Source organism: Rhinatrema bivittatum, chromosome 4 (assembly GCF_901001135.1).
Source record: "Rhinatrema bivittatum chromosome 4, aRhiBiv1.1, whole genome shotgun sequence".
Classification (NCBI taxonomy): Eukaryota; Metazoa; Chordata; class Amphibia; order Gymnophiona; family Rhinatrematidae; genus Rhinatrema; species Rhinatrema bivittatum.
This window is the reverse complement of record NC_042618.1, coordinates 237,977,234-237,999,416: the sequence shown is the minus strand read 5'-3', so window position 1 is coordinate 237,999,416 and position 22,183 is coordinate 237,977,234. Positions and strand designations below refer to the sequence as shown.

General features: G+C 42.5%; 1 protein-coding gene across 2 annotated transcripts in view; it reads right to left on the bottom strand.

The window, feature by feature from the left end:
* LOC115090605 (sodium- and chloride-dependent betaine transporter-like) overlaps positions 1–22,183 on the bottom strand; it is a 230,648-nt gene that overhangs the window by 16,543 nt on the left and 191,922 nt on the right. For both annotated transcript variants that reach the window (XM_029599946.1, XM_029599947.1), the window contains 5 exons: positions 14,341–14,465; positions 9,655–9,767; positions 8,455–8,592; positions 5,290–5,392; positions 4,346–4,446 (listed from right to left, as the gene is read on the bottom strand). In XM_029599946.1, the coding sequence (XP_029455806.1) occupies positions 4,346–4,446; positions 5,290–5,392; positions 8,455–8,592; positions 9,655–9,767; positions 14,341–14,465 (580 nt within the window). The remainder of the gene's footprint in view (positions 1–4,345; positions 4,447–5,289; positions 5,393–8,454; positions 8,593–9,654; positions 9,768–14,340; positions 14,466–22,183) is intronic.

The following is a 22,183-nucleotide window of genomic DNA, read 5'->3' as shown; positions in this document are numbered from 1 at the left end:
AAGGGCGGTGGAACAGAGAAGAGTCGAGGTGGAACATCAACCGACTAGAGGCACGGGCAGTCAGGCTAGCGTGCTTGCGATTTGCCCACAGACTTCACAACAGAGCGGTCAGAATGATGTCGGACAACGCCACCACGGTGGCATACATCAACCGACAGGGCGGAACCAGAAGCCAACAGGTATCCCTAGAAATAGCCCCCCTGATGACTTAGGCGGAAGCGAATCTCCAGGACATCTCCGCCGTTCACATCGCCGGGAAAGACAACGCCACGGCAGACTTCCTCAGCAGAGAAAGCCTAAATCCAGGGGAATGGCAGCTGTCGCCCACAGCTTTCCAGATGATTGTGGATCAGTGGGGGACGCCGGGCATGGACCTACTAGCGGACAGGTCCAACGCTCAAGTACCCAGATACTTCAGTCGCAGGCGGGATCCTCTATCCCAGGGGATCGATGCCCTGGTACAGCCATGGCCTCAGGGGATCCTGCTATATGCCTTTCCTCCATGGCCCCTGCTGGGTGCCATAATACACAAGATTCAGCGGCACAGAGGCCTAGTTCTTCTAGTGGCCCCGGACTGGCCAAGAAGACCCTGGTACACAGACATGAGAAGACTACTGGCAGGGAGTCCTCTACCCCTGCCTCCACACAGGAACCTGCTGCGGCAAGGTCCCATCCTCCACGAGGATCCAGCTCAATTCTCTCTTACGGTCTGGCCATTGAGAGGGCTAGACTGAAGAAAAGGGGATACTCGGAGCCGGTAATAGATACACTTCTACGAGCACGCAAGTTCTCCACATCACTCACATATAAGGGTCTGGAGAGTATTTGAAGCCTGGTGCGACACTCACAGCACCAATCCACATGCCACTAAAATCCCTATCATTTTGGATTTCCTGCAAATGGACTTCAGAAGGGTCTGTCCCTCAGCTCCATCAAGGTTCAGGTGGCAGCACTGTCTTGCTACGGTCCCAGGAGTGACGGCAACACCATTGCTAAACACCCAGACGTCTCACGTTTCCTGAAAGGAGTCAAACACATTTGTCCGCCACTGAAGTGGCCAGTGCCCCTGTGGAACCTCAACCTAGTGTTGGAATTTCTAGCGGGATCTGCCTTCAGACCCCTTCGAGGCCTGTCTCTCCGTTTGTTGACCTTGAAGATGGTGTTCTTGCTGGCTGTGTGTTTAGCACGCCGCATCTCAGAGCTACAAGCACTGTCCTGCCGTGATCCGTTTCTCAGAATCACTCCAGAGGCTATCCATCTTCGCACGGTTCCTTCCTTCTTACCCAAAGTAGTCTCACAATTTCACCTCAACCAAACCATATCCTTGCCTACCACGGAAGGTTTGAAGAAGTCGGAAGAAGGTCGAATACTGCGCCATCTCGACATCGGCAGGCTGGTGTCCAGATACCTGGAAATGTCAGAAGCAGTACGAAAGACGGACCATCTGTTCGTCCTTCACAGCGGGAAGAAGCAAGGGGAAGCGGCCTCTCGGCCAACCATCGCCCGCTGGATCAAAGAAGTTATCAAGGCGGCCTACGTAGAGGCAGGAAAGCCACCGCCTCTACAGGTCAAGGCTCATTCTACCAGAGCGCAAGCGGCCTCTTGGGCAGAAACTAGGATGCTGTCGCCTGCAGAAATATGTAAAGCGGCGACGTGGTCCTCCCTCCATACCTTCTCCAGATTCTACCGTCTGGACATTCAGGTCAGGGAGGACACAGCATTTGCAAGGGCAATCCTAAACGGACCTCGGGCAGCCTCCCGCCCAGTCCAGGAGTAGCTTTTGTACATCCCACTTGTTTTGAGTCCATCTGCTACACGCTAGGAAATGTAGAGATTACTTACCTGATAATCTCCTTTTCCTTAGTGTATGCAGATGGACTCAGCATCCCGCCCGGCTGCCAGTATACATGGGGATTCGCCGACTCACGGTAAGCCATGTTTGCTTATATAGGGCTTCCACCCTGCCGGGTGTCGACGCCTTCCAGTGGAGAACAATGGCGGTCTCCAGCTACCATCAATTGGTCAGGGTAATCCTGTTCATTTAAACGATCAGTCAGTCACACATATATCCATAAAAGCTTTTGCAAGGAAGATTACTGAATTGCTACACCTCCTGTGGGGGTATATGTACCCGTGCTGACGTCAGATCCGTCTCCAACTGCTAGCACGAGCACACTATACCCACTTGTTTTGAGTCCATCTGCATACACTAAGGAAAAGGAGATTATCAGGTAAGTAATCTCTACATTCTGTAAATAACGTATATTACCATGATGTCACATTAATAAATGATGTCATAGATATTGTGTCAGAGTATCTTACTCTCTCATTCCCAACAGATCTATAGCAGCCTGGTTTCCTAGTAAGAGTTTTTATTGGTGTTCTAGTGCCTGTTGTAATGTGTGCAGTGTTGCCTTTTCATAGATAAGGTTGTTAGGGATGTTTTGGAATGGGAGGTTTACTATATTGTAATGGTAATTCTGTTTGTTCATGGCTTTCTGAGGGCCAAGCACACACCCAACAAGCATTACAAAAAGTCTAATTCCATAGGAGTTCCAAGTGTCTTTTTTGCAGAGTTTTCTGGTTGGCACTACAGGAGTGCATGTAAAAATAATATGCATTTTGTTATTTTTGCCTCAGCAGACTGTACTTTTAAATGTTCTTATTCATGTAAAATGTATTATAAATGTATAATTTGTGCTTGTGGGGGTGGTGTGTGTGCAAGGCTGTAAGGTTTGCCTAGGGTACCTCATACCCTTCCCTAACCATGGGTTCTGGGGTGGGGGGGGGGGGGGGCCATGTCAGTTTTCAGAAATATAGATTGCAGGACGGAACTGGGCTTTATTTGATGGGTCCGGGATAGACACTGAATGACTGGGGGGGGGGAGCAGCACAGTAACTTTCTGCACAGGGCAGCAAAAAAGCTAGCACCAGCCCTGCTGTGCCACTAGGGGTGCTGAGAAAAAAAGAACATATTACAGGAAAAAATGGCTAGAGTTGGGTCTTGCTCAATAATGTCATTAATGCTGAACGCTCCTGTTTTACTAGATTGCCTCCAGTCTCTTCTGTGAGCGATGGCTAATGCTTATGCCAGAGAAAATATTGGCCTGTAAGGAATAAAATGCTGATGAATCTTAAACAAATCAAACCCTTTGGAAATAATACTAAATACAAAACAGTTACAAATATGACCTGCTTTTATCACTGATGAATTCAGTGTCTGATCTCTGACATGGCAGAAACATGCTAGCAATATTGATTTTAATCATCTTTTAATTCTGCATTCAGGGTAAATAATGTAAGTTATAATTGCATGAAGAGAAGTGGGCATAAACTCCTTATATTTGCTATGTTAGCTTGGAATTAAAAGAAAAAATATTCACGTGACCTATTAGTAATAACTCTTGCAGTTTGTTTCACCCTCTGCAACAAGATAAGTTGTTTTTTTCACATTGGGGCACTTTTGAATGCAATAGAAAACATTAAAAAAGCACATTTATGCAAGTTGTTCAGACCAATGATTTATACCTAGAGACAATTTAAAGAGCAAGAAGGATATATGCAGATTGTATCCCACATATGATAGTGTTATTAATTGACAAACTGTACATGAGCATTTGTTTTTATCAGGTTATTTTGATATTGACTATTTCTGATGCTAAGGTTTGTTTGGCATTTAGTTTGTTTCACCCTATGATATGACCCTGAGTTAAGTCCTCTGCTTTGGACTCAAACTTATAAAATGCAATATAGACAGTAATAAATGTAAATGCATTTTCTAAATCTAGGTTTGTCACATATTGACAATGTCAGTATGTAGTCTTGAGAGCTTGATAGGGGATCATAAAGAGTTTATGATTAAACTGTATTTAACAATAATATCCCATTTAAAAATGCCATTAATCGTTCCAAGCCTGAGGGAGAATCAATTAATGACCTGTGTGACTTATTTTATTAAATTTAAACTATTATGTGCATGCTGATATATATTGATGTGTTCTGTTTTCTATGATGTAGTATGATTTTAACATTCTGTGAACTTGTACCATGAAAATCATTCTAAAGTTTTATGTTATTTTGTGTCTTGTCTCAGCAAATCTCAATGACAAAGTGAAGTTTCTGAACATGGAAGGAATTATCTGGAAAGTGATTGGAAACAGAGCTCTAGAAACCACAGTGCCCACCAGCAGAGTTATAACTTTTCCCAAGAACCTCAATTTTCTTCCAAGCTAATGGGAGAGAATGAAAAAGCAAAATTCGGGGAAAATAGAAAAAAAGATATGTGCTTAGCTTGCTTTGAAAGGAGCCCTGTTGTACTGTGAATTGATATTGATATAGTACTTACCAGACAGACAGCTGGCGTGACAAATTGCCAGCAAATTTTAACCAGTGGCCAGGGCCGGTAGCCAATCATGTCCTCAATATTATCATAGAAACGATTTGCACCTTGAGCATTAGAGAAAGAAGAAAGTCTTAAAAGATGGCTATTTATGTATATGTTTTCTGGTTCTGCAATTTGCTTTTAGCTGAATCATAAGAACATAAGAAATTGCCATACTGGGTAAGACTGAGATCCATCAAGCCCAGCATCCTGTTTCCAACAGTGGCCAATCCAGGCCTCAAGAACCTGGCAAGTACCCAAACATTAAATAGATCCCATGCTACTTAAAATTGCCAGATATAAGCAATAGCTATTTCCAAAGTCAACTTGACTAATAGCAGTTTATGGACTTCACCAGGAACTTGTCTAACCTTTTTAAACCCAGCTCTTTAGCACTGAATTCCAGAGCTTAATTTTACATTGAGTCAAAACAAATTTTCTCTGATTTGTTTTAAATGTGCTACTTGCTAATTTCATGGAGTACCCCCTAGTCCTTCTTTTATCTGAATGAATAAATAACCAATTCACATTTAACCACTCTAGTCCCCCCTCAGCCATCTCTTCTCCAAGCTGAACCTGAAGCAGCATCTATTGGGCCACAGTGCCATAAACGTTACTCACAACTAGTTGGGGGTTTTACCCATTTTTCTAACCATCATCTAGCCAAGCTAGACCAAGCTATGACCAGGGTCAGGGAAAATAAATTTCTAAGGAGATTTAAATGAGGCTACTTGAGACAGAGAGTGTGGGCCTGCAGAAAGAAGCTATGAGATGGCTGGAGGCAACGGCATGAGAAAAAGAGATGGCTTGTATGTCTGCTGTTGAAAAGCTAGCAAGGAATAATTGGAGACTCAGCCATGGCATGAACTCCTTCCTGTTTGGTGCCCAAAAGGGTCCTTCACACTTACCATATACCCAACTGATGCAAATAACTTCAAAAATGGCCACAAAAAGGAGGCATGTGCCACTGGCAGCATAATAGTCAAAGAGTTGAAAGATATACATTCCACCCTGTGAGACAGAACAGAAAATGTGGGAGTGAATAATTTAGGTAGGAGTAGGAAGAAACAACAACAAAAAAAAATCTATCCAGATTATAAGCACAAAACAGGCAGATATACATGCTACTGAAGAAAGGAATTGATGTGCACTGAATGTGTCCATTTGTATGCAGTTTGCAGTTAAGTGGATTAATAACTACGAGCTAGTCAGAGCACTCCCTAAGCATGCAGTGGAAGGCAACATTCACATGGTTTTTACCATATTTCATTTATGTAGGTAAAGTCATTCAAATTAGCATTCCCTCAGCACTCATTGTACCAACAGTACTATAAGTTTGAATTTTTGGCCCTTATTGGCCACTAGATGACATAGAGTGATAGAAAAGAAGGGGACCTATGTGTTGTAAGGAGGATCTTCCAGCACTGGTGGGTCAATAGGAGTTCAGATCTGGAGGGTTATGCTGTGCTTTAACATGGGGAACTTGGTGGAAAAGGAAATTCAACAGGAGGACAAAGCGTGTGAGGGCCATTTATATGAGTGATAGAGTGGTTCTTCTCTTAAAGGGGGATAGACACATTTGGGAGTATAAAACATGCCTCCCATGCAGTTCAAGAGGGAGAGAGATATAGTTCTCGGAAGAAGCTGAAGGGATACTTTCAAAAAGCCCTTAGGGAATCTGGGAGATGTGACGATTGACCAGGAACTGTGTTGGAGGTCTGCAGGACTGGAAAAGAGGGCTGTGCTTGTTTGGAGTTTCAGTGCAGGGCTGGGTAAGCTGTACTGGCTTAAGAACTGGGGATGAGTTATCCTGGAGCCAATCCTGAACTGATGTGTGTAACAGGAACTAGTAAGAGAGGACTTTTATGTTTCACTTCTGAGACCTCAGAGGACTTGGGAAGGTTGAAGAGAATAAGATTTGTTCTTCTGGGAAGTATTTTTTGGGTAAGTGTGGACTGTGATTTCTTTTGTGATTTGAACAGTTTTTGCATTTGGTTTGGACTGGTGGACTGTGAATTTTTTGGATTCTTTGCTAAACTTGTTAATTTTGGAGTAAAGTTTTCTTTTATTTGGAGCAGAGCTTCTGGTGTGGACATTATGTTTTTCAAGATAGCCCAGCTTGGCCTTGCAGGTGAGCCTGCCCCCACTCCACAGTTCCACAGAGTTATTCCCCCATTGTGGCAGAGTGTTCTCACTGGCTGTTTGGGGCTGGGTAAGTATCCCCTGATGAAGCAGAGGCTTACACATGACCCTGAAAATAGAGAAGGGAATTTTCAAAGCAATATCCTTGTTTTGCCTGTGGAAATTAGCTATCTGAAAATTTCCCATCCCTTATGTAGGTAAAAGTATGCAGCGTTAGAGATGTGAATCGGAACTGGAATCGGTTCGGATTCCGGTTCCGATTCACATGTGGTTTTGTTTTCATCGGGCCCGATCGCGGTTTTGTTTATCGGTTGCGCCCGAGCCAAGTTATTTTGTTTGCCGTTTTTCCCGCCCTCTCCCAAAATGATAAGAGAATCCCCATGATCAATATTGTGGGGTTTTCCTATCGTTTTGGGGGAGCCCCCGATTTCTGATGATTTTGAAAATATCATCCGATATTTTCAATCGTCCGAAGCCCGATTCACATCCCTATGCAGCATGTAGTTCCATAACACACATACTTTTATCCGTATAACGAACATAAGAACATAAGAAGTTGCCATACTAGGTCAGACTCAGAGTCCATCAAGCCTAGCACCTTGTTTCCAACAGTGGTCAATCCAGGATACAATACCTAGCAAGTATCCAAACATTAAGTAGATCCCATGCTACTAATGCCGGTAATAAGCAGTGGCTATTCCCTAAGTCAACTTGAATACTAGCAGTTTATAGATTTTCCCTCCAAGAACTTGCCCAAACTTATTTTAAACTTAGCTACGCTGTTGGTTATCTAGATAAATGACAAATTTGGTATATCTCCACCACTTATCCAGATAAACTTTAACTGGATGTCATTATTCAGCTAAAATTTAGCCGAATGAGTAAAGGGCATTTTGAGGGTGTTCCGTGGCAGAGCTGAAATAACTGAATACGTTATTGGGTTAATTCCAATATTTGAACTGAGCAAAATAAGTTATTCAGCTATGTGTAGACATGGGCAGGAGGAAGTGGAAAGTTAATTTTAACTTGACTGGCAATATTGAAAGAATATTGCTGGTTAAGCAGCAATTAAGAGTTTAAAAAAAAAAGGTTCCTGAGCGGGCCATCCCCCCACCTCTCATCCTGGTGAAAAGATTGCTGGTCTTGCCAGCCGATTCCCCCCTCCCCCCCTCGTCCCCAAAATAAATATTTAAAGTTGCAGGCTTTTAGGACTCCAAAGCCTTCCACACCGTTCCCCTCTGTCCCCAAAAGTCCAAAAAGCTAATCATGTCAGGGCTGCTTTATTATGCCCCTTCTCCTGATCAAGTAGCCCCTAACCATCCTGCCCTACCCGTACCCATTTTCTCTTGCCCCCTCACCCCCCTCCTGCCTCAACCTCAAATCACGACCAGGAGCTTGGAGAACATTTTCCTGTTTTGTTCCTCTTTTATGGAACTTTTTTTTCTAAAGAATCCTATCTTATGTCTGATTATGTCTCCTTCAGATATTAAATAAAAACCTGACTCTTTTGCCACTCCTGCACCAATCTTAATTTTTAGCTTCGTTGAATTTATTTTTTCTCTTTTATCGGTTTTAATCCTATTATTATTGAATTCAAATGTATTTTATATTGTGATATTGTTTTAGAGTATCTATTGTATTATACTTCCTTTGTTGTATGCAATGATTGTAGTTATTTTGACATTATTTATTGAATTTTAATTTGAATTGTATCACAACTTAGTGCATGTTGGTGGTGGTGTGTTAATAACATAACTTTTGATTTCTATGTAACCTGGGTAAATGAATTTGAAAGCTGTCCTCCCCATACATGAAATGTCAGAAGTGCAGTGCCTTCCATGCCTGAGATCAGAACTGAAATGCAGAGTAGTAAAAATGTTACAATGACATTTGAAAGAAAATCTATCCCCCTCCTTTCTTTCCCTCCTTACCTCAGTGACTAGGAGCAGTCCAAGCAGATAACACACAATTGCAATCCCCAAGATCAGCAATTCTCGTCGAAAACGCTTTCGAAACACAGCTGGAAACATGTCAACAATGGCCGTCACCAGGCTCTCCACACAAACGAACTGAGAGTCACATCACAGATAAGTTAAAGACGTTCTCTGTTGTTATTACTCCATGTTTCATACTTCTTTTCTTATTATTCATTCTCCACTTACACTTTGCTATCTTTCATGACTGACTTTTTTTTTTTTCTCCCATTTGCCAGGCTTTGCAGCGCAAAAGTTAAGAATAGAGGTTTTCCCAAAAATAACAGAATCTGAACAGCAAAAGTCAGTGAGACATTGTGGTGGAAAGGAAGCACAGCAGTAGCAAAGAATAGAAAAGGAACAATGAATTATCAACTTAAGATACATATGGGTAGAGAAAGAGCAGCATCTGATGTATGATGTGTAGCATGAAACTGCTTTTGAGGATATGCATTCATAATCACCACTAAGATGATATCAATATTGCTGACAAGGCAAATGTCCCTATCAGCTATTGAAGTTGTACAAGATGAATATCTGGCTACTAAGATATAAAATGATTGCTAGTTGGAGAGCAACATGCAACAGGTAGGGTAAAAAAAAAAAAAAAAAAAAGCAAACAGAAATATAGTTCCTTAAAAGGGTATTAAAGTTCCAGCCCAATGGCCAAGCAGCAGCACTCAGCAGTACCATGCAGGAAATCGAGGTTCATTTTCAGTCCTGATTTCTGATCCTTGAGCCAGTAAGGGCTGGGGAGACTCCTAAGGCAATATCTAAAGCCCCTGCAAAGCAGGAGAGAGTCATTGCTTTGCTCTGCAGCAACACCAAGCTTCCAAGGGAGCCGTGATTGGTTGCAGCAAAGGTTAGGTTGGAGGGATGAGGAGAGAGGGGGCGGGGATTAAAAATGGGAGAAAAATCAGTGGCCTGAGAATGAAGGATTTATGGAGTCTGAGCCAGATGCCCACACTGAGCAGTAAGAAGCAGAAAACAAATAGATGGAAAAGAAATGGGCTAACAGCATGCAAAAAAGCAGAGGCAGAACATCTGAGATGACAATAGAAGATATTGAAGTGGTAAGAAATGACAAGAAAAAAGGGAAAAAAAAGGAAGGAGGCGATGCAGTGTGCCTCCTTATTTCTAGCCGGCTGTTTGGTGTACCTGACTGTCCAGTCCCAGGAAGATCAACATAAGGAAGAAGAGGCAAGACCAGAGCTGAGAGACCGGCATCATCGTCACAGCCTTTGGGTATGCAATGAATGCCAAGCCTGGACCTGCAGGTAAGATACAACGCAATGAATAAAGGCACTTCATCCACCACTCAACAGATTTACACAATCATCAAATAGAGCACTCCAACTCATTGCCATTTGCCAATACAAATATGCAAAATACATACAACAATTCTAATAACTGCATACATTTAAAATGTACCATGAAATAAAATTTTAATTCTGGTAGTACATTAACTGTAACATCTAAAGTTCCAAATTAATGAGGTGCAGAACGCAGTAGCATTTCTATGGCTAGATGAAAGACAGCATGGCAATGGACTCACTGCTACATATGGCAGCTCAGGTTCCCCCCATGCAAACCAGCCCAAATTGAAAAAGCCAGTTAGAATGGGGAACCTCTCCCACCAACACCCACACCCTGACTAAAATACAGTCCCCCTTCCATATCCTCTCCATCTCCCAAAAGACAATATCTGGCCTTCAGGACCACAGACCCCCATCCTGCCCCCCCCCCAAAAAAAACCAAAAAACAGACAAGGGCCCTCTTGGCCCTCTGAACCCTCTCTGTCCCCTACCATTCCATTCAAATCAGACATCCTCCCAACCTCTTAAACCAGACAAGAGAATCCAGACTCTTGGACTCGTGCCCTCCAAACCAAACAAGGGCATCCAGTTCCAATACTCTCTCCCCACTCACCTTTAGATGCACCTTATCTTCATTTAGATCAGAGTGTCGGTGATATCATTTGATTTTGGCATTGCAGCTGTCAGGAGGGAAACTGGCTCCCTCCCACCAGCAAAGATTAGGAAGACTATGGGTGTATGGTGGGTCTGTGCAGGCTGAGGGTAGGGTCAAAGAGCCCAGATGACTTTGTCTGGTTTGAAGAGATGGGTGTGAGGCCCTTGTCCGATTTGGGGAGGGGGAGGGGTGCCAGGGATTGGGAGATTTTGAGAGCCTGGAGACTCTTGCCTGGTTCTGGGGACAAGGGGGTTGAAGGTTTAGAGGACTTGTAGGACCTGGATGTCTTTGTCTAGTCTGGTGGAGGGGTTGGTTGGTGCTGGCTAGAGTTCAGTCTCAGGCTGGCTCTGGCTGTTTTCTCATAAGCAATGCAACTAGAACTGCACCCAATACTTAAGGTGCAATCACACCATTGCTTGATACAGTGGCAATATATTTTCTGTTTTATTCTCAATTCCTTTTTCGATCATTCCTAATATTCTTTTTGCATTTTTGACTGCTGTCATGCACTGAGCAAAAGATTTCAATATATTATCCACAAGGACTCCATGGTCCTTTTCCTGACTCCCAATAAAGAACCCAACATCATGTACCTGCAGTTGGGATTATTTTTTGCTATGTGTATCACTTTGCACTTTTTCACATTATATTTCATCTGCCATTCAGTTGCCCAGTCTCCTAGTCTCACAAGCTGTTTTTGCAGTTCCTTGCAATCCACTGTTGTTTTAACAACTTTGAATAATTTTCTGTCCAAAGCAAATTTGATACCCTCATTCGTCATTCCCATTTCCAGATCAATGATGAATATCTTAAATGGTACAGATCCCACTTCTAATCCTTGTGGCATTCCACTAATGACTAGGGATGTGAATCGTTTTTTGACGATTTAAAATATCGTCCGATATATTTTAAATCGTCAAAAAATCGTTAGGGCCACGATACAATACCAATTCCCCCGATTTATCGTTAAAAAATCGTAAATCGGGGGAAGGGGGAGGGCAGGAAAACCGGCACACTAAAACCCCCTAAAACCCACCCCGACCCTTTAAATTAAATCCCCCACCATCCCGAACCCCCCCCCCCAATGCTTTAAATTACCTGGGGATCCGGCGGTGGTCCAGGTCGTTCAGCGGGGGTTTCGGATCGCCGCTGAACGACCTCCTGCACTCGATCTCCTGCCGGCGCCATTTTCCGTACGAAAACGATTCGCGGCAAGAAATCGCTCCCGGAACCCCGCTGGACTCCCAGGAAACTTTTGGCCAGCTTGGGGGGGCCTCCTGACCCCCACAAAACTTGCCAAAAGTCCAGCGGGGGTCCGGAACGACATCCTCCGTCGAATCATTTTTGTCTATGGCCGCCGCCATTTTGCGGCGGCCATTTTGAAAAATGGCGCCGGCTGAAGACAACACGATTCTATTGAGGGGGCCGTTCCGGACCGCCGCCGTTCTGGACCACCGCCGGATCCCCAGGTAATTTAAAGCATTGGGGGAGGGTGGGGGATTTAATTTAAAGGGTCGGGGGTGGGTTTTAGGGGGGTTTAGTGTGCCGGCTCACGATTTTAACGATTTTTCACGATAGTTTACACACCCAAACGGCAACAATACGATTCCCTCCCCCTCCCAGCCGAAATCGATCGTTAAGACGATCGAGGACACGATTCACATCTCTACTAATGACCTTTCTCCATTTGGAAAATTGACCATTTAGTCTTACCATCTATTTCTTATCTTTTAACCAGTTATCAATCCACAACAGAACACTGCTTCCTTTCCCATAACTTTGTAATTTCCTGAGGAGCCTCTTATGGGGAACTTTTGTCAAATGCCTTCTGAAAATCCAAATACAGTATGGGGTCGATTTTAAATCCTTAGCATGCGGGGTACATTTGTGCGCTCTACCCGGCACGCACAAATGTACATCCGATTTTATAACATGCGCGTGCTGCCGCATGCCGGCCATTTTTGAAAGCCCCAGGACATACGTGCGTGCCGGGGCTTGGGCGCGCCACCGAGCTTATGCAAAATAGACTCAGCGCGCACAGGGGTAGGTTTTCGGGGGTGACGCATGTATAGTACGCGCATAACCCTTTGAAAATCTACCCCTATCAATCAGCTCATATTTAACCATATGTTTATTTACACCTTCCAAAAATTATACAAATTGATAAGTCAAGACTTCCCCTTGCTAAAACCATGCTGACTCTTCTCCATTAAGCCACGTCTATCTATATGGCCAGTGAATTTATTTTTAAGAATGGCTTCTATCAATTTGCCCGGCACCTCATCAGGTTCACTGTCTATAGTTTCCTGGATCACCCCTGGAACCCTTTTTAAAAATCAGTGTCACATTGGCCACCTTCCAGTCTTCAGGAATTGTGACTGTTTTAAAAGATAAATTACAAATTACTAGTAACAGGTTAGCAACTTTATGTTTTAGTTCTTTTAGATCTCTGGCTGGATGCCATCTGGTCCTGGTGATTTGTTATTCTTTAGTTTTTCAACCTGATCTATTACATCCTTCATTGTCACAGATATTTATTTTAGTTGCTCAGAATTACCACCATTACAGAATGTTTCAGGCCTGGGTATGTTCCCAACATCTTTCTCCATAAAAACCAAGGCAAAGAATTAATTCTGCTATTTCCTTGACCTCCTTGAGAAACTCTTTTGTTCCTTGGTCATTTAGTGATGAAACTAATTCCCTCACAAGCATTTTGCTACACATATACCTGAAAATGTTTTTATTAGTTTTTACTTCATCGGCAAGTTTTTCAAAGTTTTTCTTGGCCTGTCATACTACTTTTTTACATCTAACTTGCCAATGCTTATGCTTGTGCCTATTTTCTTCATTTGGGTCTGCTTTCTATTTTTGAATGACGCCTTAATGCCTTTTAGCTTTAAATGCCTCCTTTAACCCATCATTAAACCATACTAGAAGCTGTGTTTAATGCAAGGAATATATTTTATTTGGACTTCCAAAATTGTATTTTTAAAAACTTTCCACACCTTATGCAAACTTTTAACCCTTGTAACTGCACCTTTTAGGGTTGTTTTTAACTAATTTCCTCATTCTAACATAGTATCCCTTTTCAAAGTTATATGGTACTGTAATAGTTAAACTTAATGTCCTCCCTCCAGTGATTATGTCAAATTTGATTGTATTATGATTGCTATTGCTTCAATGCTTAGCAGCCCCAGGATAGTTGGCAGGCCCAAAGGTCCTTGTTTGGTTTTGAGGAGATGGAAGTGTGAAGGAGCAGGGGGGAGGGAGCAGTCAGAGCTCTATATATGATTTTGTGGGTAGTGTTTTTCAGTTCCTTAAGACCTAAGGTAACACAACCTGCTAAGGCCACTAAAATTAACTACATATTCTGCATTCAGCATTTTAGGTATTTACGCTAAATAGTACAACCAGCATTAATGAGGAAATTTATATATAGGGTAAGTAAAATCACTAATGTTTTAAATGATTTCAAAGATGCTTAATGTTGCAAGCTTTATTACACAGTGGCAAAGAATATCAAAACTATTCAAACAATAATTACAAAAATATCTATGGTTTCCTCTGCAGTATGACAAGAAAGGATATGAATTATTTCTGCGCTTCAGAATAATGAATTATGGAATATCATAGTCTGGTGTTCTTAATTTCTGCAAAATGAAACCATATTTCCAGAGTTCTGCATTTGGTTTCCTTTTTGATATAAAAAAAAAATTTTTTAAAAAAAAAAGCATAAAGGACAACAATAGCAGCAAAATATGTGCAGAAACTGCCAGATAGAACGACTTAGGATTTGCATCTGTTTACTGTTGACGACAACAACGGACATCTTATACTGGTTTTGAGGTACCCCAAAAGCCCTGCAGCCCATACCTTGTTCAGCCACCTGCGAAATGGGCACTCCCTGCTCACGGGCCATGAAACCCAACACCGAGAAAATGGCAAAGCCAGCAACAAAGCTTGTAATGCTGTTCAGGAAACATAGCGCAATGCAGTCTCTGAAAGAGGAAAAAATAATGTTGTTGTCTCAGTGCATCTTGGTCCTAGAGACAAAGAAATGTGTCCCAGTGTGAACGCTGTGCATGAAAGGGTATCTTGTTGTTTATGACTGTGTCTTACCTGATGGCCCTATAAACACAATGACCTATTTGGGTATGCTGGGGGGGGGGTTTGATCTCTTAGTTCCCTCTTCCCCTTTCTCTTCCTGCTCACTCTGAACCAACGCTGGGATTCTGGTGCCACGATTCTTCATTCACAATTATCCAGGGATTTTCCTCTTATTTTAATGGACTTTCCCTACTGTTCCTAGATTGGTCATTACAGCAAGAGTCCTTTGGTTGGGAGCCAAGCACCCGGGCTTCTTCAGGAATCCTGTGTCACGGATTCTAAATCCTGCCACCAGATGTCTACGATGATAACCATGACTTTCTCCTCCCTTCAGGCGCGGAAGACCCAACTTGGGTTTCTGGGTGGGGGGCCTTCTGTGTGTTAGTGCATAGCATTGCCACTGAGGCATCTTACTATGACATTTTTAATGCAGGAATCATTTTTAAACTCTAAGAATTATGAAGGTCATATTTTGAAAAAGACAGATTTGACAAAACAACAACAAAAAATCAAACTGCTCAGCAGGTGTTTTAACCACATAACTTTAGGTGAATGTTTGGTCATAAACTAAAGTTTATGGGTGAAACTCCACCCAAAGTTATATGGCTAATACCATCCATATAGAGTTATACCAGCTTATAATTTGCTTAGATAAACCCGCATATCATGCACAGGTACTTCTGAAAATTAAAAAGTAACTGTCTATCTTGTTCTCCCAATACAAATACATTGCCTCCTCTATCTTCCTACACATATAGGCATGCATGAATTCATCTATACTTCAAATCAGTTTTAAAAAAAAGCTCATATGATTGTACAAAGTGGATAGAGCTTTATACTGCATGTGTATGTATATATAAGGTGGGAAATGTGCTGTGTAGGTTTATTTCTGTGATGAAATAGATATTCTGTATGTGTCGAACTGGCCCTGTGAGCCTGAGAGAACAATCTGTCAGAGAAAGAGTAAACTTTACAGTAAGAACAGTGGAAAAAGGAAAAAGAGACTGTATAATTTCAAACAGGGGCCTTTTGGGTAATGTAGTCTCAGAAGAGATACACACTGCACTTGTCACACCACAGCAGTAGGGAGAACTCCAAAAAGGAAAAGAACTCAAATGAGCACAAAAGAGGAGTGTAGCCTAGTGGTTAGAGCAGCAGGCCACAAACGCAAGGAAAGCAGCATTCAAATCCCACTATTGCTCCTTGTGACCTATAGCACCCACACACAGCCTGCTTTGAAGTGCCTGAAAGGCAGAATATCAATCCAATAAACAAAAGTAGACTAGCCTTGTAGATCAGGCTTGTGAGTAAGAAGTCTGGCAGAGCCAACACCCTAGGAGCCAGCTGAAGATGATCTGGGTGCAGTTAAGGCAGAGAAACAAAAGCCAAGAACAGAGGGAGAAATAGGCAGGGCTCTGGAAGAGACAAGTTCCTGCTGCACATAAATGGAGCAGCAGATGGACAGGAAGGACCATGGAAAGCTTAAAGCCACTTCAGTGGCTGATGTAATAAACTCTGCTGAAATTCATTGTACACTTTCTTAATGCACATGCTAAAAATAAGTCCTGATGCAGTAAGCTAAAGGTGGAGTTTAAGAAAGAGCACTAAGCTGAAAACGCGTACAGAAGATTTATGCACAGAAAACATATTTTGTGCACACGAATAGTGTCTTCTGTGCATAACGCATGATTTATGCACATAAAAAATGGTTTAGGCATACTATGTGTTGCACACATGAATCATGGTTAATGTGCAGAAAGCATGATTTAGGAGCATAAACCATGATTTTCGTGCATAAAACTTGTGCCCCTAATTCATATTGTGCTCATGACTTGAGTTAGCTTGGTGCCATTTTTGAAAGGGAGCCAGTGAGGCAGGAGCGACTGACGATCGCTCCTACCCCTTTCTGGAATGACAACCCCCATGGAAGGAGTACATGGGAGCTGGGGAGACCCTAAGCCCTGACTTATTTACAATGACGAAACAAGGAACCCCTGGCTTGGCTCAGCTAGGCCCCAACCCCAGCTTATGCATTTGCAGGGGTGAGGGGAGCAGAGGGGCCTGGGGAGACCTTGGTCAGGCCCAGCAGCAGCAGTTAGGGCCTAAGGAATCCACCTTTTGTTTTTCTCTGGGTTTTTTTTAGGGGGGGTTGTAATAAACTAAAAATATTCAAAAATTTTCAATTATTTTCAAGTAAGTCTATTTTTGGTTTGTTTCATTCAGAAAGAACAAAAAATAGATTTTTTTGTTACATAAACCTCCTTCGTTTTAAATGAATGAACATCCATACTGAATGTACAAATCATTTTCGGATGCCAAGTAGGTGCTTATCGATTTATTTGCCACATGTTAAGAACATAGGAACATAAGAACATGCCATACTGGGTCTGACCAAAGGTCCATCAAGCCCAGCATCCTGTTTCCAACAGTGGCCAATCCAGGTTACAAGTACCTGGCAAGTATCCAAACACTAAGTAGATCCCCTACTACAGGTGCCAGTAATAGCAGTGGCTATTAGGGATGTGAATCGTTTTTGAACGATTAAAATTATCATCAGATAATTTTAAAATTGTCCTAAATCGTCAGAGTGTATGATACAATACAAATGCCCCCGATTTATCGTCATAAATCGTCCTAAATCGTTAAATAAGGCACGGGAATTATTTGGGGGAGGGCGGGAAAACCGCACCAAAACAACCCCTAAACCCACCCCGACCCTTTAAAACCAATTCCTTACCCTCCCCCACCCTCCCGAACCCCCCCAAAATGTTAAATTACCTGGTGGTCCAGTGGGGGGGGTCCTGGCGCGATCTCCCGCTCTCGAGCCATCGGCGCCATTTTGGCTGCCACTAATTAAAATGGCGCCGATGGCCAGATAAAAAAAAAACCCACCCGACCCTTTAAATCGATCCCCCACCCTCCCGACCCCCCCAAAACCTTTTAAAATTACCTGGTGGTCCAGGGGGGCCTCGGGGAGCGATTTCCCATTCCCAGGCATCAGCTGCGCTAAAAGAAAATGGCGCCGATGCCCGTTTGCCCTTACCATGTGACAGGGTATCCTTGCCATTGGCCGGCCCCTGTCACATGGTAGGAGCACTGGATGGCCGGCGCCATCTTACCACCAGGTAATTTTAAAAGGTTTTGGGGGGGTCGGGAGGGTGGGGGAGGCTAAGGGGGGTCGATTTAAAGGGTCGGGTGGGTTTTTTTTTTAGCGGCACAGGCATCCCTAAAAAAAAAATTAGCGATGTGAATCGGAAAAAAAAAATTAGCGATGTCAATCGGAAACAATTCCAATTCACATATCTTATCGATCAGATTTCTCCCCCCAGCCGAACCTGATCATTAAGACGATCTAGCACACGATTCACATCTCTAGTGGCTATTCTGTAAGTCATCTTGATTAATAGCAGTTAATGGACTTCTCTTCCAATAACTTACCCAAACCTTTTTTAAACCCAGCTACACTAACTGCACTAACCACATCCTATGACAACAAATTTCAGAGCTTAATTGTGCATTTAGTGAAAAAGAATTTTCTCTGATTATTTTTAAATGAGCTACTTGCTAACTTCATGGATAGCCCCCTAGTACTTTTATTATCTGAAAGAGTAAATAACCAATTCACATCTACCCATTCTAGACCTCTCATGATCTTAAAGACCTCTATCATATCTCCCCTCAGCCGTCTCTTCTCCAAGCTGAACAGCCCTAACTCTTTAGCCTTTCCTCATAGGGGAGCTATTCCATCCCCTTTATCATTTTGATCGCCCTTCTCTGTACCTTCTTTCAGTTGTTCAGGAAATTTACCTTTTGGAGAATCTGAAGCTGTTTTGGCTCCATTGCTGAACTTTGGGCCCTGTACACTGCTGATCATTTAACTGAGTTATGAAAAGCACAATTCAAGGGTTGCCATCATGCATCTGCACTCAAGCTGCAAAGAGTGTTCATCTATCAAAAACAATGTACTAATCCTTCATTTCATGAATTTGCTAGTGCCATTTGTCAGTTCAGCTTACACTTGGAGGAATCGAGTAACATTTCTATGGTCAAGATTTTTGGTGTTGTCACAAAATATTTTAGCAGGAAACAAAACAAAATAGTTTGAAGGTTTCTCAGTGCTGTAGAAATTGAGGATTTCATGACAGATGAAATAGTTTCACTTTGAAGAGCTCCATTGCAATGTTCAGGCTAAACAGAAACCCATTTACTGGATCTGGAACAAAGCTCAGGAATGACATTCATAAACAGTGTTGTGTTTGCAAAGTTGAAATTCGAAATTCCCCACTTAGTTCTAGTACAGCGCATATGCCATAGTTCAGTTCTTAAACTTTTCTGTGCTTATGAACAGTCATTTCCAAAGTTTTGGGATTTTTTGTTTAATTAAGGAGACTTACAATTGGTTCTCCCTCAGTGCTAGAAAGCAAATAACCTACAAGAAGTATTTGCTGCAGTTAATAATGCAGCAGAGTTACAGAAGATACTGTAGACATGATTACCTAAATGGATTTCAGTGGAGCCAGTGCTAAAGTGAATCCTCCAACAGAGGCTTGAACTGAAAATTTCTGTTTGCAATTGCATGAGAAAAGGAATGCTGTGATATGGCAGAGCAACTGCAGTGCCAGTACTGCAATCCCCAAAGCAGGCCTTTTCTGATATTTGGCCAAACAAATATGCTATCAGAGGTGCAGCCTGGTCAACAAAACATTCTAGGAAAATAATATTGATCCATCAACATTAACAAAGTTAATTGATGGCCTTCTCAAGCTTGTCACATCACTTGGACACAATATAGCACTTTCTAGTGTATATTTGGATTTCCTAATGGTTGAAACCTGCCAGAACATGTATCTCCAATCTAGGCTTGGGTACGAAGGCGAGAAGGCGATCAGGAAAGATGCAGTGCCAGAAGCAGCAGAAGTAGCAGTACCGGAACACTGCGTTAACTTCATACTGTACTTGTTAGAGGAAATCCGAAATCATTTGCCAGACAGCATAAAAATCCTTTGCCAAATGTCTGCATTATCCATTCATGAGGCTCTTCATCATACCAAGAAATCAATTACACAGCTGGCAAAAATGTTTGTGACCTCCCCAGAGGAAATAAACAGAAAAGAGAGTCAGTGAGGCAGCATACGCTACATCCAAAGGGAAGAATTAATAATGCTGAAACATTCTGCTGTGAATCGCATCCTACACAGATCCTACTATGTTCACAATAATCTATGTGAATTGCATAGAATCCTACTATGTTCACAATACTATGTGAATTGCATCCTACACAGATCCTACTATGTTCACAATAATCTGGCACCTACTGTTCCAACTCTCCCTCCCAGCTATGTAGATGTAGATCGTATCTTCAGGCAGTTTAATGTTATTAAAAATAAATTAAGAAATCACCTCTCACTGATGTACAGCAAACTCAGTTCTCCATATTTAATATAACCTCTTAAGTTGTTGGCAAAGAATGCTACTATTACATTCTGCCAAACAATGTAATCAGTAAAACTGGTACTCATGACATGCTACTCATCTCTATCATCTGCATCTGCAAACAGGCTGTGAAGAGGAGGATGTCAGGTCGGCGCCCTTCCCCAGATACATACACAGTTCTCCTTTGTACTCAAACACAAGGGTTTTATTTGCACAGCATCAGTTTCTTTACAAGTGGCGCTGAATCCAGTCCAGCAGTCCATTACCTACTGCAAATGTTAGTCCAGGTCAGGTCATACCAGATTGCTTTACCATCATCCCAGTTCAAATTCCAGGCATACCCTACAGTGTCGGAGCTTCACCTGACCATTCCACCGTGCGGTCCTGAGCCATTGAGTTGCCAGAACACTGGGCCTTTCCCAACAACTCCTTTTTGAACCCACGCAGCCCCACCCCTGGATCCTCAGGGGTGGGGCTGCGTCCCAGGCTAACGCTGGGCTGAGGCGGATTCAATTTAAGCCATTCTGTGGCCTCAAAAGCAGGACAGAGCATGATTTGAAGCCTTCTAAACACTCTTTTTGCCCTGACAGAGGATTACTCTCTGGACAAGGATAAGCTGCAGGCCCTCTCCTAGAAGATTTTAAAGGTAATGGGAAACCTTCAGTCACTGAAAAATCCCTCAATATCAAGCTCACTGTTGGAGTGCATTTTCAGTCAGTTGAAGTAGTAATCACTTTTCAGTTTTACTATGAACAGTGAACTCAATTCTCCATATTTGATATGGCCTCCAGCCAAGTTGCTGGCTAGAAATATATAACTACACTTTGCCAGTCCACACAATTTCATTAGGATCAGGGATCCTTTTAGATTTTCCTTGTTACATATTTATTCTCTGTTTGTGTGATTTAATAAATTGTTCTACTTATTAGCATTTTATTTTAAAACTGTTTTGTATTGTTTGATCTTATTTTTTTCTTCCCTACCACTACTTTTTCTGCTGGATATATTAATAATCTCTGTCATCTTCAACTGCAAACTGCCAATCATACTCTAAATGAGGACTATCCTCTGGATAAGCTTGTGCTATAAGATTTTATAGGTGAAGAACTTTATATCTTTAAAAAGTTCCTCATTCCCATCTTCACTATTCATACTGTAGTTCTAGTTACTGTTTACCCAATCTGGAGACAGTTCACAGTAGATCTAGTAATTTCTTGAACTGGAGTTGGCAAGCACTGCTTCTGGGTGAGAGCTTGGTAGAGGGCAGCAGCAGCTTCTGGGATTCTCCTGAAAAGGCGGAGAGGAGAGGATGTGGATTCTGTTTCTGCAAACCTGTGACAGGAGACAGTAGCATAGCACAGGATATTGCTTGCCTGTGTGCTTCTGGGTTACTAAAAGTCCAGAAGGAAGGGAGTCAGATAAAGTTAAGAATGATGTGCTGAAAAGAACCAAACAGAATAGTGTGACCTAGCAGAGTAGTGTGACCTAGCAGAATAGTGTGACCTAGCAGAATAGTGTGACCTAGCAGAGTAGTGTGACCTAGCAGAATAGTGTGACCTAGCAGAGTAGTGTGACCTAGCAGAGTAGTGTGACCTAGCAGAATAGTGTGACCTAGCAGAGTAGTGTGACCTAGCAGAATAGTGTGACCTAGCAGAGTAGTGTGACCTAGCAGAGTAGTGTGACCTAGCTGTGACCTAGGAGAATGCTGATGTAATCCCTTCTCTGGGTGATGATTAATCACCAATGGGGCCATAAAAGAATTTATATATCTTGGGGCAAAATCCAACTCTAACCTCTCTCACTCAGTTTCTTTGACCCTAGGGCTGGGTTACTGGCAGGGTAGAAGGAATTTCCCCTGGGTAGCAGGGATGAACTAGTTCTCAAACCTGGGGGAGTTATCCGTCTTTCTTTCTCCTCTGAGGATGTGAGTGCCAATAATTACACAGGAGACTCTGGGTGAGTGTCCAAATTAATCTTTACTGAAAGTGTTATTTGATGTGAAAATGGCACAGTTCACATCTGTTATAGACTAGGCAGATGACATTCACAGTGAGTTCACACTCTGCCCTCTTATCTGTGCAAGGGTCTCTCTTTCTCTCTCTCTCTACCAGGGCAAGGGAAACATCCTCTGTCTCCAGTGGAGCCAGAGATAAAGCAAATCCTCTCCAGAACTGGC